The sequence below is a fragment of the Ursus maritimus genome, unplaced genomic scaffold (assembly GCF_017311325.1).
Source record: "Ursus maritimus isolate PB19 unplaced genomic scaffold, ASM1731132v1 scaffold_28, whole genome shotgun sequence".
Taxonomy (NCBI): domain Eukaryota; kingdom Metazoa; phylum Chordata; class Mammalia; order Carnivora; family Ursidae; genus Ursus; species Ursus maritimus.
This window is the reverse complement of record NW_024425341.1, coordinates 11,300,128-11,319,987: the sequence shown is the minus strand read 5'-3', so window position 1 is coordinate 11,319,987 and position 19,860 is coordinate 11,300,128. Positions and strand designations below refer to the sequence as shown.

The window sequence follows — 19,860 nt, the reverse complement described above, 5'->3', positions numbered from 1 at the left end:
AGACCCACAAGTGATATAGACCAGAAATTAGCAGAGAAATCTACAGAAACAAGGACTTTACAGGCAATACAATGATAATAATTTCATATCTTTCAATAATTACTCTCATTTCTAGAAGAAATGGATGCATTGCTGGAAACTTAAAAACTACCAAGACTCTCTCGCTGGCTGTCTCTCTCTCTGTCAAATAAATAAAATCTTAAAAAAAAAAAAAAGAAATTTACAGAGACGATCCATAGAAACAGGGACTGTACAGACAATAGGATGGCAATAAACACGTATCTTTCAGTAGTAGCCCTCAACGTGAATGGCCTAAATGCTCCCATGAAATGGCACAGGGTTGCAGATTGTATACAAAGACAGGACCCATCCATATGCTGTCTACAAGAGACTCATTTTGAATGTAAAGACACCTCTAGACTGAAAGTGAGGGGATAGAGAACCATTTTTCATGCCAATGGACCTCAAAAGAAAGGTGGGGCAGAAAGTCTTATATCAGAAAAATTAGAATTTAGGGGCGCCTGGGTGGCACAGCGGTTAAGCCTCTGCCTTCGGCTCAGGGCGTGATCCTGGCGTTATAGGATTGAGCCCCACATCAGGCTTTTCCGCTATGAGCCTGCTTCTTTCACTCCCACTCCCCCTGCTTGTGTTCCCTCTCTCGCTGGCTGTCTCTATCTCTGTCAAATAAATAAATAAATAAATAATCTTTAAAAAAAAAAAAAAGAAAAGAAAAATTAGAATTTAAACCAAAGTCTGTGATAACAGATCCAGAGTAACACTGTATCATTCTTAAAGGGTCTATCCAACAAGAAAATCTAACAATTGTAAATATCTATGCCCCCAACATGGGAGCAGCCCACTACATAAACCAGCTGTTAACCAAAATAAAGAATCCGATTGACAATAATACATTAATAGTAGGAGATGTTAACACTCCACTCTCAGCACTGCACAGACCATCTAAACAGAAGATCAGCAAAGAAAGAAGAACTCTGAATGATACATTGTACCAGATGGACTTTGCAGATATATACAGAACAGTCCACCTTTGGGGCGCCTGGGTGGCTCAGTCATTAAGCGTCTGCCTTCGGCTCAGGTCATGATCCCAGGGTCCTGGGATAGAACCCCGCATCGGTCTCCCTGCTCCGCAGGAAGCCTGCTTCTCCCTCTCACACTCCCCTTGCTTGTGTTCCCTCTCTTGCTGTCTCTTTCGTCAAATAAATAAATAAAATCTTGGGAAAAAAAAGAGCAGTCCACCTTAAAACAACAGAATACTCATTTTTCTTGAATGCACATGGAACTTTCTTCAAAACAGACCACATACTGGGTCACAAATCAGGTCTCAGCCAATACCAAAAGACTGAGATTATTCCCTGCATGGTATCAGACCACAATGCCTTGAAACTGGAACTCAATCACAAGAAAAAAATTGGAAGGAATTCAAACATCTGGAAGTTAAAGAGCATCCTGCTAAAGAATGAATGGGTCAACCAGGAAATTAAAGAAGAACTTAAACAATTCATGGAAACCAAAAAGAACAACACACATCAGTTCAAAACCTATGGGATACTGCAAAGGTGGTCCTAAGGGGCAAATACATTGCCATCCAAGCCTCTCTCAAAAAATTAGAAAAACCCCAAAGGCACATGCTAACTCTACACCTAAAGGAGCTAGAGAAAGAACAGCAAATAAAGCCTAAACCAAGCAGGAGGAGAGAAATAATAAAGATGAGAGCAGAGATCAATGAAATAGAAACCAAAAGAACAGTAGAACAGAGCAATGAAATTAGAAGCTATTTCTTTAAAAAAACAAAAAACAAAAAACCAAAACTGGTTCTTTGAAAGAATTAATAAGATCAATAAACTCCTGGCCAAACTTATCCAAAAGAAAAGAGAAGGGACCCAAATTAATAAAATCATGAATGAAAGGGGAGAGATCACGACTAACACCAAGGAAATAGAAACAGTTATTAGAAATTATTACCAGTAACCATATACCAACAAATTAAGCAACCTGGAAGAAATGGATGCCTTCCTGGAAACTTTCAAATGACCAAGACTGAAACAGGAAGAAATAGACAATCTGAATACACCAATTGCCAGTAAGAAAACTGAAGCAGTAATAAAAAACCTCCCAAAAAAACAAGAAGTCCAGGGCCAGATGGCTTCCCAGGCAAATTCTACCAAACATTTAAAGAAGAAATAATACCTATTCTACTGAAGCTGTTCCAAAAAATAGAAACAGAAGGAAAACTTCCAAACTCGTACTATGAGGCCAGCATTACCCTGATCCCAAAACCAGGCAGAGACCACATCAAAAAGGAGAATTACAGACCAATATCCCTGATGAACATGGAAGCCAAAATACTCAACAAGATCCCAGCTAATAGGTCCAACAGTACATTAAAAAGATTATTCACCAGCACCAAGTGGGTTTTATTCCTGGGATGCAAGGGTGGTTCGACATTCTCAAATCAATCAACGTGATAGAGCACATCAATAAAAGAAAAGACAAGAACCATATGATCCTCTCAATTGATGCAGAAAAAGCATTTGACAAAATACAATGTCCATTCCTGATTAAAACTCTTCAGAGTATAAGGATAGAGGGAATATTCCTCAATATCATAAAAACCATCTATGAAAAGCCCACAGCGAAAATCATTATCAATGGGGAAAAGCTGAGAGCTTTTCCCTTAAGATCAGGAACATGACAGGGATGCCCACCCTCACCACTATTGTTCAACACAGTACCAGAAGTCCTAGCCTCAGCAATCAGACAACAAAAAGAAATAAAAGGTATTCGAATTGGCAAAGAAGTCAAACTCTCCCTCTTCGCAGATGACAAGATACTTTATGTGGAAAACCCAAAAGACTCTACCCCCAAATTACTAGAACTCATATAGCAATTCAGCAATGTGGCAGGATATAAAATAAATACACAGAAATCAGTTGCTTTTCTGACTTCTTCTAACAATGTGACTGTAGAAAGAGAAATTAAGGAATCAATTCCATTCACAATAGCAGCAAAAGCCATAAGATACCTAGGCATAAACCTAACTAAAGAGGTAAAGATCTATGCTCTAGAAACTACAGAACACTTATGAAAGAAATTGAGGAAGACACAAAAAGATGGAAAAATATTCCATGCTCATGGATTGGAAGAATAAACATTGTTAAAATGTCTATCCTGCCAAGAGCAATTTACACTTTCAATGCCACCCCTATTAAAATACCATTGGCATTTTTCAAAGAGCTAGAACAAAAAAATCCTAAAATTTGTATGGAACCAGAAAAGACCTCAGATTGCCAAGGGAATGATGAAAAAGAAAAACAAAGCTGGGGGCATTACGTTACCTGACTTCAAGCTATATTACAAAGCTGTGATCACCAAGACACCATGGTACTGGCACAAAAACAAACACATAGACCAATGGAACAGAATAGAGACTCCAGAAATGCACCTTCAACTCTATGATGAACTAATCTTTGACAAAGCAAGAAAAAATATCCAAAGGAAGACAGTCTCTTCAATAAGTGGTGGTGGGAAAATTGGACAGCTACATACAGGACAATGAAATTGGACCATTCCCTTACACCACACACAAAGATAAACTCAAAATGGATGAAAGACCTCAATGTGAGACAGGAATCCATCAAAATCCTAGAGGAGAGCATAGGCAGCAATCTCTACAACATTGGCCACAGCAACCTTTTTCATGACACATCCCCAAAGGCAAGAGAAACAAAAGATAAAATGAACTTGTGGGACTTCATCAAGATAAAAAGTTTCTGCACAGCCAAGGAAACAGTCAAAAAAACTAAGAGGCAGCCCACGGAATGGGAGAATATATTTGCAAATGACACTACAGATAAAACACTGGTATCCAAGATCTACAAAGAACTTCTCAAACTCAATATGTGAGAAACAAATAAACAAATCATAAAATGGGCAGAAGATATGAACAAACACTTTTCCAATGAAGACATACAAATGGCTAACAGACACATGAAAAAATGTTCAAAATCATTAGCCATCAGGGAAATTCAAATCAAAACCACATTGAGATACCACCTTACACCAGTTAGAATGACAAAAATTGACAAGGCAAGAAACAACAATTGCTGGAGAGGATGTGGAGAAAGGGGATCCCTCCTACATTGTTGGTGGGAATGCAAGTTGGTACAGCTACTTTGGAAAACAGTGTGGAGGTCCCTTAAAAAGTTAAAAATTGAGCTACCCTATGATCCAGCCGTTGCACTACTGGGTATTTACCCTAAAGATACAGACATAGTGAAGAGAAGGGCCATATGCACCCCAATGTTCATAGCAGCATTGTCCACAATAGCTAAATCGTGGAAGGAGCCGAGATGCCCTTCAACAGATGACTGGATTAAGAAGATGTGGTTCACATATACAATGGAATATTACTCAGCTATCAAAAAGAACGAGTTCTCAACATTTGCTGCAACATGGACGGCACTGGAGGAGATAATGCTAAGTGAAATAAGTCAAGCAGAGAAAGACAATTACCATATGATTTCTCTCATCTATGGAACATAAGAACTAGGAAGATTGGTAGGAGAAGAAAGGGATAAAGAAAGGGGGGGTAATCAGAAGGGGGAATGAAACATGAGAGACTAGGGATCTGAGAAACAAACTGAGGGTTTCAGAGGGGAAGGGGGTGGGGGAATGGGATAGGCTGGTGATGGGTAGTAAGGAGGGGACGTATTGCATGGTGCACTAGGTGTTATACACAACTAATGAATCATAGAACTTTACATCAAAAACCAGGGATGTACTGTATGGTGACTAACATAATAAAAATATTATTAAAAATTTTTATTTAAAAAAATTTTTTTTAATTTTTGTATTTATTTTTAAAAAGATTTTATTATTTATTTGAGAGAGAGTGTGAGAGAGAGCATGAGAGGGGAAAGGGCTGCTAAGCTGGCAGACTGACATGGGACTCGATCCCGGGACTCCGAGCCGAAGGCAGTCGCTCAACCAACTGAGCCACCTAGGCAACCTGAAGAAGATACTTCTGATATGAAAAGCCAGCCACAGTATAAATCAAGATAACTAAATTATTAAATAGTAATGCTCTTACAAAGAGATATGGAAATACTCAGTCTCATTCTATATTATTCTATTTGATGGTTTCCCTGGCTGAAGGCTGCCACAAAGTTTTTCTCTCACAGTATTAGCCATTCCACCGGCTTCTGAAACAAGTTTCTGATTTCCCCCAGTGAGTACTGCCTCTAAATACAAACAAGAAAACAACTATAATTGAAAAAGGAATGTTTCATGGTCATAATTTCTCACTTGTGCAAACATTTTTGAGTTTGACTATTTTACTCCCTCTGATAGGAATTCACAAGTTAACAATTAATATCTGAATTGTTGTGACTACAGTGTAATGTCCTAAACCCAAGGATAGATTCAAATAATCCTCAAGAGACTGGAAGCAAAATATTCAGTACACAGCGTCCAGTAAAAATGACCTGTAAAACTGTCTTCATATCTAGACTTTCTGCAACTGAAAACGAATGGTGAAGCAAGAGATAAGCTCTCAGCAATCAGTTCGAGGCCTAGGGGTGTCTAAGCTCGGGGTAACTGCTCGAGTTCAGCAAGTGGAACTCGGAGGCTCTTCCCGGTGCACAGCACAGTCACGCCTCCCTGTCTGTGTTCCCTCTCACAACCCCCCACTGGCTGGCATACAGTTTAACGGCTACAGTTTTTTAAGAAGGCCGTTTCAGCAGGAAGAAGATTCATCACAAAGCATATCATTTGTATAAGAGGTGGGAGCACCTAGTTAGGCCCACTGAGGTACTGTGTATAGAAATGTTACGTAATTGATTCAGTCCGCTTGGTTACCTCATTTTTCCCCCTGGCAACTTTCCATTCTTCATGTACTATAGTTTATTTATTTTTTAAAAAAGATTTATTCACCCATTTGAGAGAGAGAGAGGAAGAGAGTGCACATGCACACCCATGCACACGAGTAGGGGGAAAGACAGAGGAGATGGAAAGGGAGAGAGAACCTCCAGCAGACTTCCCGCTGAGTACAGAGCCGAAACCAAGAGCTGGACACCTAACCGACTGAGCTACCCAGACACCCCCTAATGTACTAAGTTTAGAAAATCAGAAACAAAAGAAATTAAGGCATGCTAGGAACAAACTCAGTGTTAAGAAAAGCCAGCAAAAACACAATTCCAGAAAAATAGAGGTCTGGGGCTATTTAAAAGAGGGGGAAATTATTATAATAATCCTAACTTACCAAGGAAAACCCAAAATGTCTTAATATAGTCTAAGAAAGTACAAAGGTATATGACTCATTTAATACTTTGACCAAAATAAATAAAATAAATGTCAGTTCTTTTTGAAATAAACTTCAGTCATCTGGAATATTTATTTTACAGGATATGTTCTCTTCTCTGGGAATGCCAGAAAATTAGGAGGCCTGTAATAAAATAAGAGCTCCCCAATCTTCACCAAGGGAAAGGATAACACAGGCTTATATGGAAGAAACATGATTTTGAATTTCCCACCAATTTTATAAACCATAAAGCATCCTGAGACGTAAAACATACATATCACTTGACAGTATTGTTGCATGGCTGCTTGTTAAATCTGATGTGCTGATTTAAAGTTATCTGAAACTTAGGAACGAATCTCGTCACATTAAATATAAATATTCCAGGATTTACTCTAGAAATCTGGATTATTTTGACAATACCCCCCAAAAATCCTATTAGAGCAAACACTAAGAAACTATGATCAAAACTTTGTGAAGTATATAATAAGATTATATAATTAGGACAATTTGGGACAAGATTCATGTTTGATAAAAGAGAACAGTACTTTTCTCCGTTCACATTGTACCACACATTTTTTTTACCCTTTAACTATTTGAAATGTCTGCAAAAGGCAAAATGCTCCAATAACGAATGGTGATACATACACAATAAAACATACAATCATAAAAAAGATCTGAAAATTTAAAAACAGGTACAACCTTGACTTTAGATTATCAACAGTCTTTCTACATCACCAAAATCATCTATGGCTTTTTTGTAATGGGTTAGATAAAACTTCTACTTCCCCAGGTTACCAATCCTTTCACCATAGCACAAAATCACAGGGCTTCACTGTAACATTTGTTACTATGGTTTCACTTCTATTTTGGGAGTGAAACTCCTGCAAGTCTAACATTACTGACTAATGCCATACTTCTTTTATATCACATTATTAAAACGAGTCATGCACTTCAGGAGCTGAAGTGCATAGTATATTTTCATTTCAAAAACACCCACAAACTAAAATAGATATTTAAAATCTTTATTGTTTCATCATCAAAAGTTTTCTTTCCATAGAAGAATGGCAATGCAGGATCAGTGCATATTCCATGGAAAATTCATACCTCAAATAACTAGCCTAGATATCAGAGACAGCACTATGTCGAGCTAGTGTGCAGGATGAAAGACACAATGCTGCCAATGCAATCAGTATACAGAAAGAATATGCAGCTGTTAGAAAAAGAGTCTATGGCCAAGTGAATAAAACAGTAGCAGTGCACTGCACTGATATTCTAGAACAGAAAATGGGGAAGGGCCAGAGGATGCACTTCCTGGAAAAAAAAAAAAAAATCAAGTAGCTCACAGGCACTGAGCTCCCAACCGTCTGGCCAGCTACTTCACGCATACCTGTACCTTCCTCTTTAGGTCTCCGTCATTGTAACACTGCACGTCGTGTCCAGCCTACTGTCTAAGTGGGATGGCCATGTGCAGATCTTCGTTCTGCTTCCCATCTTACAGCTCAAGTCACAACTTGGGTTCAGCAATAAAACCTGTGGCCTTTACGCTATCTTTAGTAAAAAGCTGGACAAACCCAATATCTGTTCCCATTTTCTTGAGAAATAAACTTTATAAAACAACAAAAGGCAGCTGTCATGATCACTCAGTTTTGTCTGAAGGCAAAATAATTTTCCTGTAAGTATACTGAATAAACACACAAATATCCTCAACGACATACTGTCAGACCAACTCGAACATTTTCATAACTAGCTCTAGAAAAAGGTACTGATAATTGTTGAAATGCAAATGACCACTACGATTGGATCATGCCTGGTCATCGGGAATTGTTTGGTCAGGTTTGTGTTTGAAGCTGGTATACAACTGGATTTGGGTATTTTGCATTAATTCACACAATAAATGCCATTTTAAAAAGGAAACAGCATATCTATCATGATGAAATAAAAATCAAAAAAGTTGAGAGGTATACAGGAAACTTGTCTTAAGTATTTTTAAATTACATATGATATAACCTTAGAGAATAAGAACTACAATTACCATGGTCTAAATCTTAAATTGTTAATGCATCGCTTCTTTGCAAGACTAACAAGTCACTTGTGAATCATGTCAAGGCCTTGCGGGGCAGGGGGCGCTCGGCATGTATGGCATAGCGATTACTTTCCAGGTGAGATAAACACCTCTAATTTAAAGTGTTATTAAACTATATTTGAAAAGTTACTTTACTTAATATATACAATGTATAAAATAAGTTAAAAGGAGGAAGCAGGGAAAGGTTTTCTGGTGTAGATGATGCAAACATACAACTTTCCCTTATCAGTAGTAGTTTCACGTATGTCCATTTCAACAATGGTAAAATATGAAAGACTGATAGAAGATCAAACATTTCACTTATAGATAGAAAGAGGATTCAAAAAGTGGAATTTCAACGTCGTTTCTTCCCACAATGCAACTCACTCTACTTTAACTATAATAAACATAAATAAAAACCATCTCTGAAATCTGGTTTTACACGCTTACCTTTAAGTTTAACAATAAATTCTTCTAACAATTGAGAAGAAAAGCACTCCTTTGCAGCAATTCCATAAAATAATTTTCAATTCACAAAACACCTGCTTCCTGGCAAAATCAGCAACACTTACGGAGGACACAGGCATTAATACTTGGCCCCTCTGAGGTATAAATGCAGCTATATTTGCGCTGAGTATACAGTCTATAAGGTATGCCAACAGTCTGCATGTTTGCATAAAATCGGGAGTGATGTCATCCTGACTGATTGAAAACTTTTTTGAACTTTTTGCAATGGAGGTTAAATAATTTTAAGACAAAAGATGTCCTTTAGCCCAGTAATAGCCAGCAGAAATCTAATTTCTAACCAATGCAGATGGTTATTACATTTTAAAAATGCTTAACATTGCATACTGATTAAAAAAAATAACTAAACAGGGACACATAAATATTTAAATTCAGCAGGACACCACAAAAAGCATACTAGAGATAAGTGTGAAATCAGTCAAGCTTTTCCAAAAGAGAAAATCCTTTTAATCCTTCAGCAAGTCTCTGTGAAAATAATATGCTTACAATAAAAGTGAGAAGGGAGCACCTAGAATACCCCCAAGAGGCTTGCTGTACCACTCAGCATTCCTGCCCCAGCTCCTGTGTGCGTGGATGGCCAACAAATGACAAGAAGTCCACTTGACAGTAGTTCAGCAGTTCCTTTCACCACTGCTGCCAGCTGAAGTCATCATTGCTTCCAAAGACCAAGAAAAAGCCCAGTATAGTTGCAAAGATGACTGTGTTTCCTGTGAGAACAAGTGCACAAGCTCCCCACTCAATCTAGGGAAATACAATAAACACGTAGTTAACAGACACATGAAAAACAAAGAGAATGAAAAGCAAATCAAGACTCTAGGTGTAAGCAAATCACAATCTAAAACAAATAGTTTGTAAAGTAACTTTCACTCTCCTGAACACTTAATGGTCTTTCTATATTCCTGTTTTTAATTTGCTTCCTTTAAAAAGACGGGAAGTCACGAAGATGATAATTATTCCACAGCTAGACTTCTGGACTCTGAGGAGGCAGCACAGACTTCTACAACTTTCTGTTTATAAAGAAATTTGCTCCAACTCTTCTTCAGTGAATCTAAAATTGTATCTAGAGAGCAAATTAAAGTATCAAAGACGAAAACACACTCATGTACGTTCTTTCAAAGGGGTAGGGGGAATAACCGCCCTCTCCATATGGGAGGGTGAAGGGTGGCCAGCCCTGGCTCTTGACCTCCTCAGAGACAGAGGAGTGAATCTGACTGGTGAGTCTGGGAATAAGACAAGTATACTGAGCCCAACGCCCCCTCTCCTCTTCCACACTTTCCCACTTGCAAAGAACACAAGGCCTCCTCAGGCCTGTGGCCTGTGGTTGGTGGCCTGTGGTCGGTAAACACTGGGTGAGGTGATGTGCTCAGTTCTGAGAGTGAAGTACTGGTGAGTCAACAGCTGTTGCAGATCCCAGCCATGCTCTCCAGTATCATTTTTATCCGTTAACAACAACAAAAGTAAGATTATCTCTATCCTCTAGGATCTTATGTCCCTTATCTCTTTTTTCATGTCACTTAACAAAATCTTTTTCCTGAGACAATTTTAACACAGTCTAATGTAAAATCATTAACAGAAGAATATATTCACTTACCAGATGTGCTCTGGCAAATACGATAGGGAGCCCAAAAGCTGAGACAACAATGCCTGTTGTAAGAAATATGGCAAGTTCCTTACAAGCGTTACTCATAGCATCTGTATCATCCACTAATCTTCTCGCTATGCAGTATGGAATAGGTGAAAGGATGTAAAAAAACAGAACAAAGAGAGGCCAGTATTGGCTAGAAAAAAAAAAACAAGTTAATGTAGTTTTTGCTATCTATTTCCTACAAAATAATATATGTTTTTTAAAAATAAGGACCAAAGAAATACTGCAAGGTACAAAACATGATACAGTTTAAAAATAAACAATAACCTGAACACTCAAAAGAGGAACACTTATAGTCACAGTATTTCTAAAGTCAATTATGACACATTGATTAAATATTTCTTAAAAGAAAATGCTTTATAAATCAAAGCAGTTGGAATCAAGGTCCAAAATTAAAAATATTTTTTATTTTAGGTTATAAATAAAGAGGCATATGGAAATTAGAAATAGTAACACAGTAATTTTTAAAATTCAAGATTCATGCCCTTGACTCCTAATGAATTACAGACGTCTTAAGAGTAAGCTGGAACATCCCCAAACTCTCGTTAGGCCACTGTGAACTCCCCAAATACTGAAGTCAAAATGTAGAAAATGAACTGAAAGTAATACTGAAACCTTTCAGTCAGAATACAGAAAATAGATGGCTTTCAGTGTACAGTCTAGCTACTGTATTGTGCCAATGTCATTTCCTGGTTGGATACTACAATTACGGTTATGTAAGACAGGGCCACCGGGGGAAGGAAGCCTGTGTGAAGGGTACAGGGAACCTCTCTGTACTACTTTTGCAGCTTCTTGATAGTACGTCATCATTTCAACATAAAAAGTTAAAAAACTTCAAAAGCACAAAAAGTGAAAACTCTAAGCTGCCCATCTCTCCCCCTGCTTTCTCTTTCCACTCTCCCAATGACCTTCTTGTAGATCCTTCTATATTTCCATACAGATAAATTTTAACAGCATGAATCATTGCACTTTTCCATTTAACAATGTATCTTGAACACCTTGCATATTAGCACTTACAGCTCCTCCTCATTCTTTTTAAGACTACCTACTACTTCCATTGATGGACATACCAGAGTTTAACCATTTCTCCTCTCACAGGCCTTTAGGATGCGTCCAGGTTTTTGTTTTTTTTTTTAAAGATTTTATTTTTTATTTATTTGAAGAGATAGAGACAGCCAGCGAGAGAGGGAACATAAGCAGGGGGGGTGGGAGAGGAAGAAGCAGGCTCATAACGGAGGAGCCTGATGTGGGGCTCGATCCCAGAACGCCGGCATCACGCCCTGAGCCGAAGGCAGACGCTTAACGACTGCGCCACCCAGGCGCCCCGCGTCCAGGTTTTTGTTTGTTTGTTTGTTTGTTTTTATAAACAAGGCTGCTGTGAATATCTATACTCTCCCCTCACTACACATATCTTGGGAAACACCTGCCAGTAGATTTATGAGACATTCTACATGGAAGGACTAGTTAAGGAATATATACATCTCGAGAGCTACAAGCAAACTGGCCTCCAAGATGACTGCCCAGAGCTATTCCTCCACCCCACTGCACAGGACAGTGCCTGTCTGCCCATAGCTTTTATCTCTGCCAGAGGGTTTCATTTAATTTTGAGAGAGGCTGAGTATAATTTCATGTGCTGATTAGTAATTTGCAGTTCCTTTTTCATATTTGTTGTGTATTTTTCTATTTAGTTGTCTGTATTTTTCTTACTAATCTATCCTCTTAATTTTTAAAAGTTTTCTATCCTGTGGAAAGTAATTGCTTATGTGACTTTTTTTTTCCGTAGTCAACTCTCTCTTGATTCTGCTTCTGGCATTTTTTGCTGAAAAGACATTTAACATTTTCTTGTGTTTAATTTTATCAATAGGCACTCAAAACTGAGTGGTAGTGCAATAACCAAAAGTGTTTTTTGCACTTTAAAAAAAGGTTTGTCCTTGGTAAATGAATTGAAGCTTTCATTAAAAAATTTTTTAAAGCTTTACAAGTAGAAAAATTTTACCCTTAAACACTCAAAAAGACAAAAACTTTACATACTTGTATATTGGAAGGGCACATCCAAGCATCAAAAACATCAGCCCAATTGCTCCTCCAAAGGACAAACTAATCAAAGCTGCAAAGTAAATAGAGTCAAATACAAATATTAATTAAACTAAATATTATTTTTATTAATATTAGTATTAGCAGTCTGAACATTACCTATGACCCCAGAAGCAAAAAACAAAACACAAAAAACAAATGCATTAAAAGGGAGTTGTCTTCAAGAGTATAAGTTATCAATAGCCTCAAAATAAGTTTTTTGTGTCCTCTTCAAGGCAAAATAAGGCAACACTGATTTTCAAAGCCCTGACCCATCGTAAGCGCAACACCACATTCCCTCCCTAAGGGCTCCATTTCTAATGAGTATCCTAGCCAGCCAGATCAATGCTCTTCCAGTCATCAGTGTTATATTTACTTCACAGATCATTACAGTTTGAAAAGCAGGATGTGGAGAAACTCTGCATTCTCAGCTTTGCTGGAATCTTATCCTATGAGAAAGTCTCTCATGATCAGCTCCTGCTTCTTGCACCTACACCCCCAATGTGCTCAAAACTGGTAAGAAAAGAGGTCGAAGGACATCTGGAGTTAATTTTAATCAACTAATTTTGATATAGATCTTTGAATAGTTTACAAAGCTATAGCTGAGTTTCCTCCCCTAATCTTCTACACGTTGGGAAATGTGCAGGATAATAGATATAAATCCTTCTTTGGTATCACTATTTTATGATATTATCACAAGTAATTGATGCGTTCTACAGGTCAAACATAGTTTCTTAAGTTATACACACACATATATAGAGCATTATATTTTATGAAGTGGTTTCACATATATTAGTGAGTAGAAACAACTTTCTTAAATAGGCATAGTTAATCAATGGCCTAGAATTAAGCAAAGATATAAATGATCGATTTATTTGAGTTCTATATAACCTGTATTTCTGCGACTGCATTGGCTAAGAGAATAACTTAGGTGTTTTTTTGTTTTAAATGATGCAGTCCATTAACCTCAAGAGAAATATCAAAATTCAAAAGAGTTGTAGAAGGTCTAAAAGTTACCGAGACAAAAGCTAACACATACAAACCAAAATTAACAGTAAAGGGGTTAAATGCTGCCCAGTACTACTGATAGACTTCTCTGGATTAAAACCGTCATAATCAAGGAAACCCACTCACATGGTAGGTTGGCAAATTTGGTTTTCACTCAGATCACTGACGTAGGTCATGTCAACCCTAAAAACATTTATTTAGTCCTTAACGCCATTATATTTTCAGTTACAGAAAAAAGAAAGAAAAAGAATTGCACTTTTATTTTATAGCAGATAACTTCAAGTTTACAATGGAATGCAATGTAAACTGCAAGGAAAATACTGAGTGTACCATTTGTTTTGTTCATAGGCCTTCAAAACCTGGCCCTGCTTATTACTCTCCTGACCCACTCTCACCAGCCTATTACCCCTTGCTCTCTGCACTTCAGTTACACCGGCCTGTCCTTTCCTGGAAATCCGCAGGCTCCCTCACCCACATGGCCCTTTTACATGCTGTCCCTTCTACCTTTTTCACTCATTCATTTCATTCAAGAAATATTTATTCAAGAAATATTTACTGGGAACCAAATACATAACAGGTGTTGGAGATATGTTAATAAACCAGACAAGGCCCTTCCACATGCATGGAGTTTGCATTCTTGTTCCATTCCCTTCCTCTTTGTTCCAAGTGAATTCCATGTCCTTCAGATCTCAGCTCAATCATTTCTTCCTCATTGAAGTTTTTTCAAACCTCCTGCTAGACCAATTCCCCCTTTTACATTAATTCATTCAACAAATATCTATTGAGCACTTAATACACATCACACACTGTTCTTGATACTGGAGATAAACCAATGAAAAAAAAATCAAAGCTCTTGCTCTCATGAGGCTTATAGTCTAGCAGGAGAACAAAATGATAAAAAACAACAACAACAAAACACAAAGCTGGCAAATGAATGCTAAGTATTATGAAAAAAATCAGGTAGAGTAAGAGGATGGGAGTGTTATTCTAGACAGAGTGGCCTGGGAAGGCATCTCTGATGAAGTGACTGAGCAGAGATTTATATAAAATGAAGGAGTGAATCATGTGGATACCTGAGGGGAGCATTCCAGACAGCCATGCATGTGCAGAGCGCCCCCCTGCCCCCGCACTGTATACATCCCCTTTGCTCAGTTATCACAGCTGTTAATTTTATAATGATTTGTAACTGCTTTTCCTTTTTTTTTTTTTTTTAAGATTTTATTTATTTATTTCAGAGAAGAGGGAGAGAGACTGTGTACAAAGGGGGGTAGGAGCAGAGGGAGAGGGACACGCAGACTCTGTGCTGAGCACAGAGCCCAATGTAGGGCTCAATTCCATGACCCTGAGATCAGGACCTGAAGCGAAATCAAGAGTCAGATGCTTAGTGGACTGAGCCACCCAGGGGCCCCTCTATCTGTTTTTCCTTATGAGCTGTCTGGTCCACTACAGCAAGGAAATTTTTTTGTTGTTGATGCTCACACCCCAGCTCTTAACACTGAATAATAAATATTTGCAGAATGAGTAAAAAGAACCCAAGGTGAACAAAGAAGGGACAGAAGGGAAAGGAGAGGAAGATCATGCCAAAGTAGCAGAGTAAAAACAGCACATAAATTAAAGTGAGGAGACAATGTGTCTCTAGCCCCTACTAGCCACTTAACTAGCTGTCTACATAATTATATCTGAGTGTCACTTCTTTCTTCTATAAAATGAGAACTGGATTAGAACTAAAAGGCAGGGCGCCTGGGTAGCACAGTCGTTAAGCGTCTGCCTTCGGCTCAAGGCGTGATCCCAGAGTGCTGGGATTGAGCCCCGCATCAGGCTCCTCTGCTGGGAGCCTGCTTCTTCCTCTCCCACTCCGCTGCTGTGTTCCCTCTGTCTCTGGCTGTCTCTCTGTCACATAAATAAATAAAAAATCTTAAAAAAAAAAAAGAACTAAAAGGCAAATAATTCTCTGAACACTAAAGATACTTGTTATAAGACATGCTGAAGAAGTAAAAAGCCATTTCCACTTAAAATTTTTTTAATGTAACTGTATAATTAACATAGAGTGTTACATTAGTTTCAGGGAACCATCTCCACTTTTTGAATATAGTTGCAAAACAGCTAAATTCACCACTATAAATACATTATAGTAACAACTTATTTATTCAGAAGCCATTTATCCAGAACATAGTTTAGAATCCTGGAGGAAACAAGGGTCACTAAAGAGCAAAACAGATGTCACAAAGCCCATACACTAAAGCTACCATTGTTTATAAACGGACCCTTAGGCTCTTTTTCAGTCGTTATTTATTCATTTTTGTGATACAACTGCTGTATGTGAATTTCAGTAGAATAAAAAAAATCATTTTTTTATACCTATGTTCATTTATACATATTTTTTCAATAGCAATTCATGTAGCCAGAAAAAAACTGAGAAGTAACTTTCCCTATCCAGAAATGATCATTGTTACCTGTAACTGTTATGTAACATAAAATTTTGTAAGTTTGAAGATCTTGCTTCCCACATTGAAACAAATGAGAAATAGGGAGGTAGAACTGCACATAAGCAAGATATGCCCTCTGACAAGAAAAAGGAGACTGAAAAAAACCTTAAATCAGACAGAAAAATCTCAAAAAGCATACCCGTTTGTGGTAATCTTGGCCAAAAGGCAAGTAGCTTTAGGGCTCAATGGTCTCTGCGGGTAACTCTTTCATGACAGGGAACAATTTATGTTCTTATCAAAAAAGAAAGTCTAAATTCTTTGAGTACACTCTTAGAAAGTTAATAAAAGAAGATCTCTTTTTTAAAAAATTAAAAATGAAAACAAAGTAAGATTGAAGTATCAAAAAATAATTTTATGTAACATCTCACCTCTAATCAAACTGGATTAACCTCAATGGGGTTAAATATATTGCTCAAAAGTGTTCTCAAAACTTGTAAAGTTTCTCCAGTATTATGAAATCAGCAACTAGGCTGATTTATACACAAATTTCATCATTTGTGTATAAATGGTTGTCCCAGATGACACATAAACAAGGCAAGAATTTATACCATAACTGAATGATGAAACATTTGGAGGGCAAAACTTAGATGAGTCTGGTTTCTACTCCCAAAGCCTCTAGGCTAGGGATGGAACAGCCCAATTACCTAAACTTTGTACAGACAGGGAGCTGATTCTGTGACTACATGGAATTAGGGTGGCAGGGATCAGATTCCTAACCTGGGAGTTATCAGAAAAATCTAATATATAAGAAAATAATAGGCAAATGGCTTAAAAATTAAGTAATGGTCTCCAATTATAGCAACACTTCTGCCTAATACAAAGACAGGCCAACCAAAGAAAATGTCCTGATAAACAGTCATAAGAATCAGAAAATTTTATTGAAACCAAAAGTGTAAGTACAATTCCATCTGAGATACTTTCACCTGGTTAATATTTTTCTAAATTTGGAGAAGGAAATTACAAAGTTATTTTTTTAAGAGGGAGATTTCCGTTGATGACACTGAAGAAATGGGGAAGGACTGGGAAACTGGCAACATCCTTAAAAACCACAGCATTGTACCCTAACTAACTTTCCATAAAGGATTTAAGAAGGTCTATCACAGTTCAAAAAACGATTGGAAATGATCTCTGTTCCTTACCTAATGACAAAGTTTTACAACAGAAACGAAATGTTTTCAGACATTAAACCAGAAACATTAAAAATGTGACTCTGGGAAAGAAGCTCAATAAAAGTTGTCCTAAAGGAAATAAATTACACAAAAAACCCCACTGCTATCAAAGTTCTTCACCTCTGTTTGCCTATCCCTTCTACAAAGCCGCAGGTCAGGAAATCAATGCAATTCGTGGTCAAAAAGTTGAAAACGCTGTCAACGGTGTTTCCTTCTAATCACACTAACAAAACTACCACGCAATTTGAAAAAATGCAACCTTCCTTATTTCTAAAGAAAAGACATGAATAAACGAGTAATTTTTCATTTAAGTTTTAACCTTATTTTATTTCTTTAAACCCAACTAAAAGCCTCAACGTGCAACTGTGGAGAACAGGAGCACTTCGGGGTCGCTTACAGGGTCTAACCCTATCCGACAAACGCCACAAATCAAAACTCATCAGTTTTTGAAGCCTGTAAAGCTTCGAGGACATATCCTAAGAGTGGATGTGATGGCCAAGGTTTCAGAAAGAACCGTCCCTAAGTCCTTCCAGGGCGTTCCGGAGGGACTCGGTTCGGCTCAGCACCCGAAGATCGCACTTGTGAATTTAAGAGGGAAATGACACTGATTTTCCGTAACTGGCATCTCTAGGGGCCTCGAGCCCCTCGAAACCACTCTCCGCTCGCTTCTCTCTCGGATGCAAACTCCTGCAAAATGTGTGTGATGGCCCGAGGCGCTGCGAGACTCTCGCAGACCAAGGACCACTTCATTCTTTGAACGGGGGCCGATAGGTGGGAGAGAGGCTGCCGAGATCAGCAGAAAGAAGGGGCTGACGGAGAAGCCGCCGACCCCGCCGGCCCTTCCCGGAGGGCGCCGCGCCCAGCTCCGCTCCCAGGCAGCGAGGGCGGAGACGGGGGTCGAGGGGCGGGTGGCGGCCGCCAGCTCAGGCACCTCCGGGGCGCGCGCCCGGGCCGGGGAGGCGGCATGCGGGAGGCCGCGAGGGACCCCCTCCCCCTCTCTCGGGCGGCCACCCAGCCTTCCGGCGCCCTGCGCCCCAGGCCCACCTTTGATGCCGGCCATGGCGGTGACGTCGCTCCTGGCTCCGGGAACCGAGGCGGCAGCGGCGGCGGCCGGGAGACCCGAGACGCGCGGCGGCGGCGGCGGCGGCGGCCAGACAACACCCGGAAGTGCGCGACGCAGCACTTCCGCCGGCGACTCGCGCTCGCGCGGGGGTACGGGGGGCGCGCGGGGCTAGGGGCGGTGGGGCCGACCCCTTTCTTCCCTGCGGTGGTGGTGTGCGGATCGCCGTTCTCGCAGGCTTGGCGTTCTCGCCTCGGTTCCGTTCCCATTTTCCCCTCAGGCTCGGGGAAGCTCCACTCCCAACCCCCCCTCGCGGATCCTGCAACTTTCCACGTTCTTGAAGGATAAGGGAGCGCGAGTAGCCGCCGTCCTTTGGGAGGCATGCTGTGATGTCTTTAGAGGATGGTATTACGTTCTTTAAAGCGCACCCTTTGCTCTCTCCTCCCCAGCCTTGTAGTAGAAGTCAGGCCAGTTAGGTCGTTGGCACTTGGGTCCTTGGTTTCCGACGCAACTAGCGTTCTGGTGAGCCCCACCTCGAGAGATAAGGAGCAGCGGGACCTAGTAAATACAAATACACATTTTAATACAGATCCGATCTCTTGGGAGTCTGTGAAAATCAATGTTTATTTGTTTTTTGTTTTTAGTAGTAGCAGGGCTAGGGAAATAAAAAGGAGAAAGCAGAGGTACAAATACATTTACTTAAGTCATCCTTCAAATGTATTCAACATTTACTATGTTTGGGGAACAGGGCTAGGAGCTGAGGTGAGCAAAACTAGGTGCGGTTTCTGCCCTGAAGGAGCTTGCAGTTCGGTAAGACACAGGCATACATACACACAAATGTAAAATTGTAACATTGCTAGGAAGATGGGTAGATAGTCCTTGACAGCCTTTGATTTAGATAGAGAGATCTCCCCGAGGGAGGGACAATGGAGGGATGACCGGGTGTGTAACAAGAAAACAAAAAGGAAAAACCGTTATGGGGAAGAGACATTGTGTTGGGGGTGGAGGAGGGGGAAGTGGTTGGCTGGTGAGCTTGGGAGGCAAACTGGGCCCCAGGAGCTTGGTCTGTTGGAGAGAGGAGAGAAGGTGAGTGGGATCCTGGTTAGGGTAGGACAGCAGAGTCCTATGTTAGATTTTTTCCCCTCCTGAGCAATGAGAATCTTTCGAAGAGTTTTAAAAAGATACAGGTGGAGGTGCTGGATGTAAGATTTGAATTTTTCAATCTTTTCCGTCACTAGACTAAGATAAACTGGCATGTAAAACTTTGTTGAGTGAATGGTTATAAGAGATGTTTCCAAAATGCTTTAAAATGAGAGGTACTGAGAGCTAAAGGTATTGTCCTACCCTGCTTCTCTCCACTACCGTCAGGGTTGAATGATAATTAAAAAAAAAAAATAGGTCACTTGAGGCTTAATGCCGCCCAATAAATCCACAGATATTTTGTAGAGGAGTAGAATTTTTTTCTATTCAAGTTAGTGCAAAAAATTCTGGCGTCTTCTGAATCATGAAGAGT

The 19,860-nt window shown here is 39.4% G+C and overlaps 1 protein-coding gene across 2 annotated transcripts; it reads right to left on the bottom strand.

The window, feature by feature from the left end:
* Positions 1-7,327: 7,327 nt before the first annotated feature.
* On the bottom strand, positions 7,328-19,595 carry LEPROTL1 (leptin receptor overlapping transcript like 1). Of its 2 annotated transcripts, XM_040643275.1 has the most exons (4): positions 18,332-18,488; positions 12,583-12,658; positions 10,498-10,684; positions 7,328-9,647 (listed from the first exon to the last, which is right to left on the bottom strand). In XM_040643275.1, the coding sequence occupies exons 1-4, from the start codon at positions 18,345-18,347 to the stop codon at positions 9,531-9,533; spliced, it is 396 nt and encodes a 131-aa protein (XP_040499209.1). In that variant the 5' UTR covers positions 18,348-18,488; the 3' UTR covers positions 7,328-9,530. The 2 variants fall into 2 exon arrangements, with proteins under 2 accessions (XP_040499209.1, XP_040499208.1); XM_040643274.1 differs by lacking the exon at positions 12,583-12,658 and having other exon boundaries at positions 9,576-9,647; positions 10,498-10,550; positions 18,332-19,595.
* Between the last annotated feature and the right edge of the window lie 265 nt (positions 19,596-19,860).

Bases quoted from the DNA above. Each gene is read 5' to 3' on its own strand.
- LEPROTL1 (XM_040643274.1), bottom strand. From the start codon at position 18,730: ATGCCTCCCAAAGGACGGCGGCTACTCGCGCTCCCTTATCCTTCAAGA. The intron at 10,551-18,331 runs GTGGGCCTGGGG...TTCTTACAACAG, and splicing joins CGCCATGGCCGGCATCAAAG to GCATTGTTGTCTCAGCTTTT.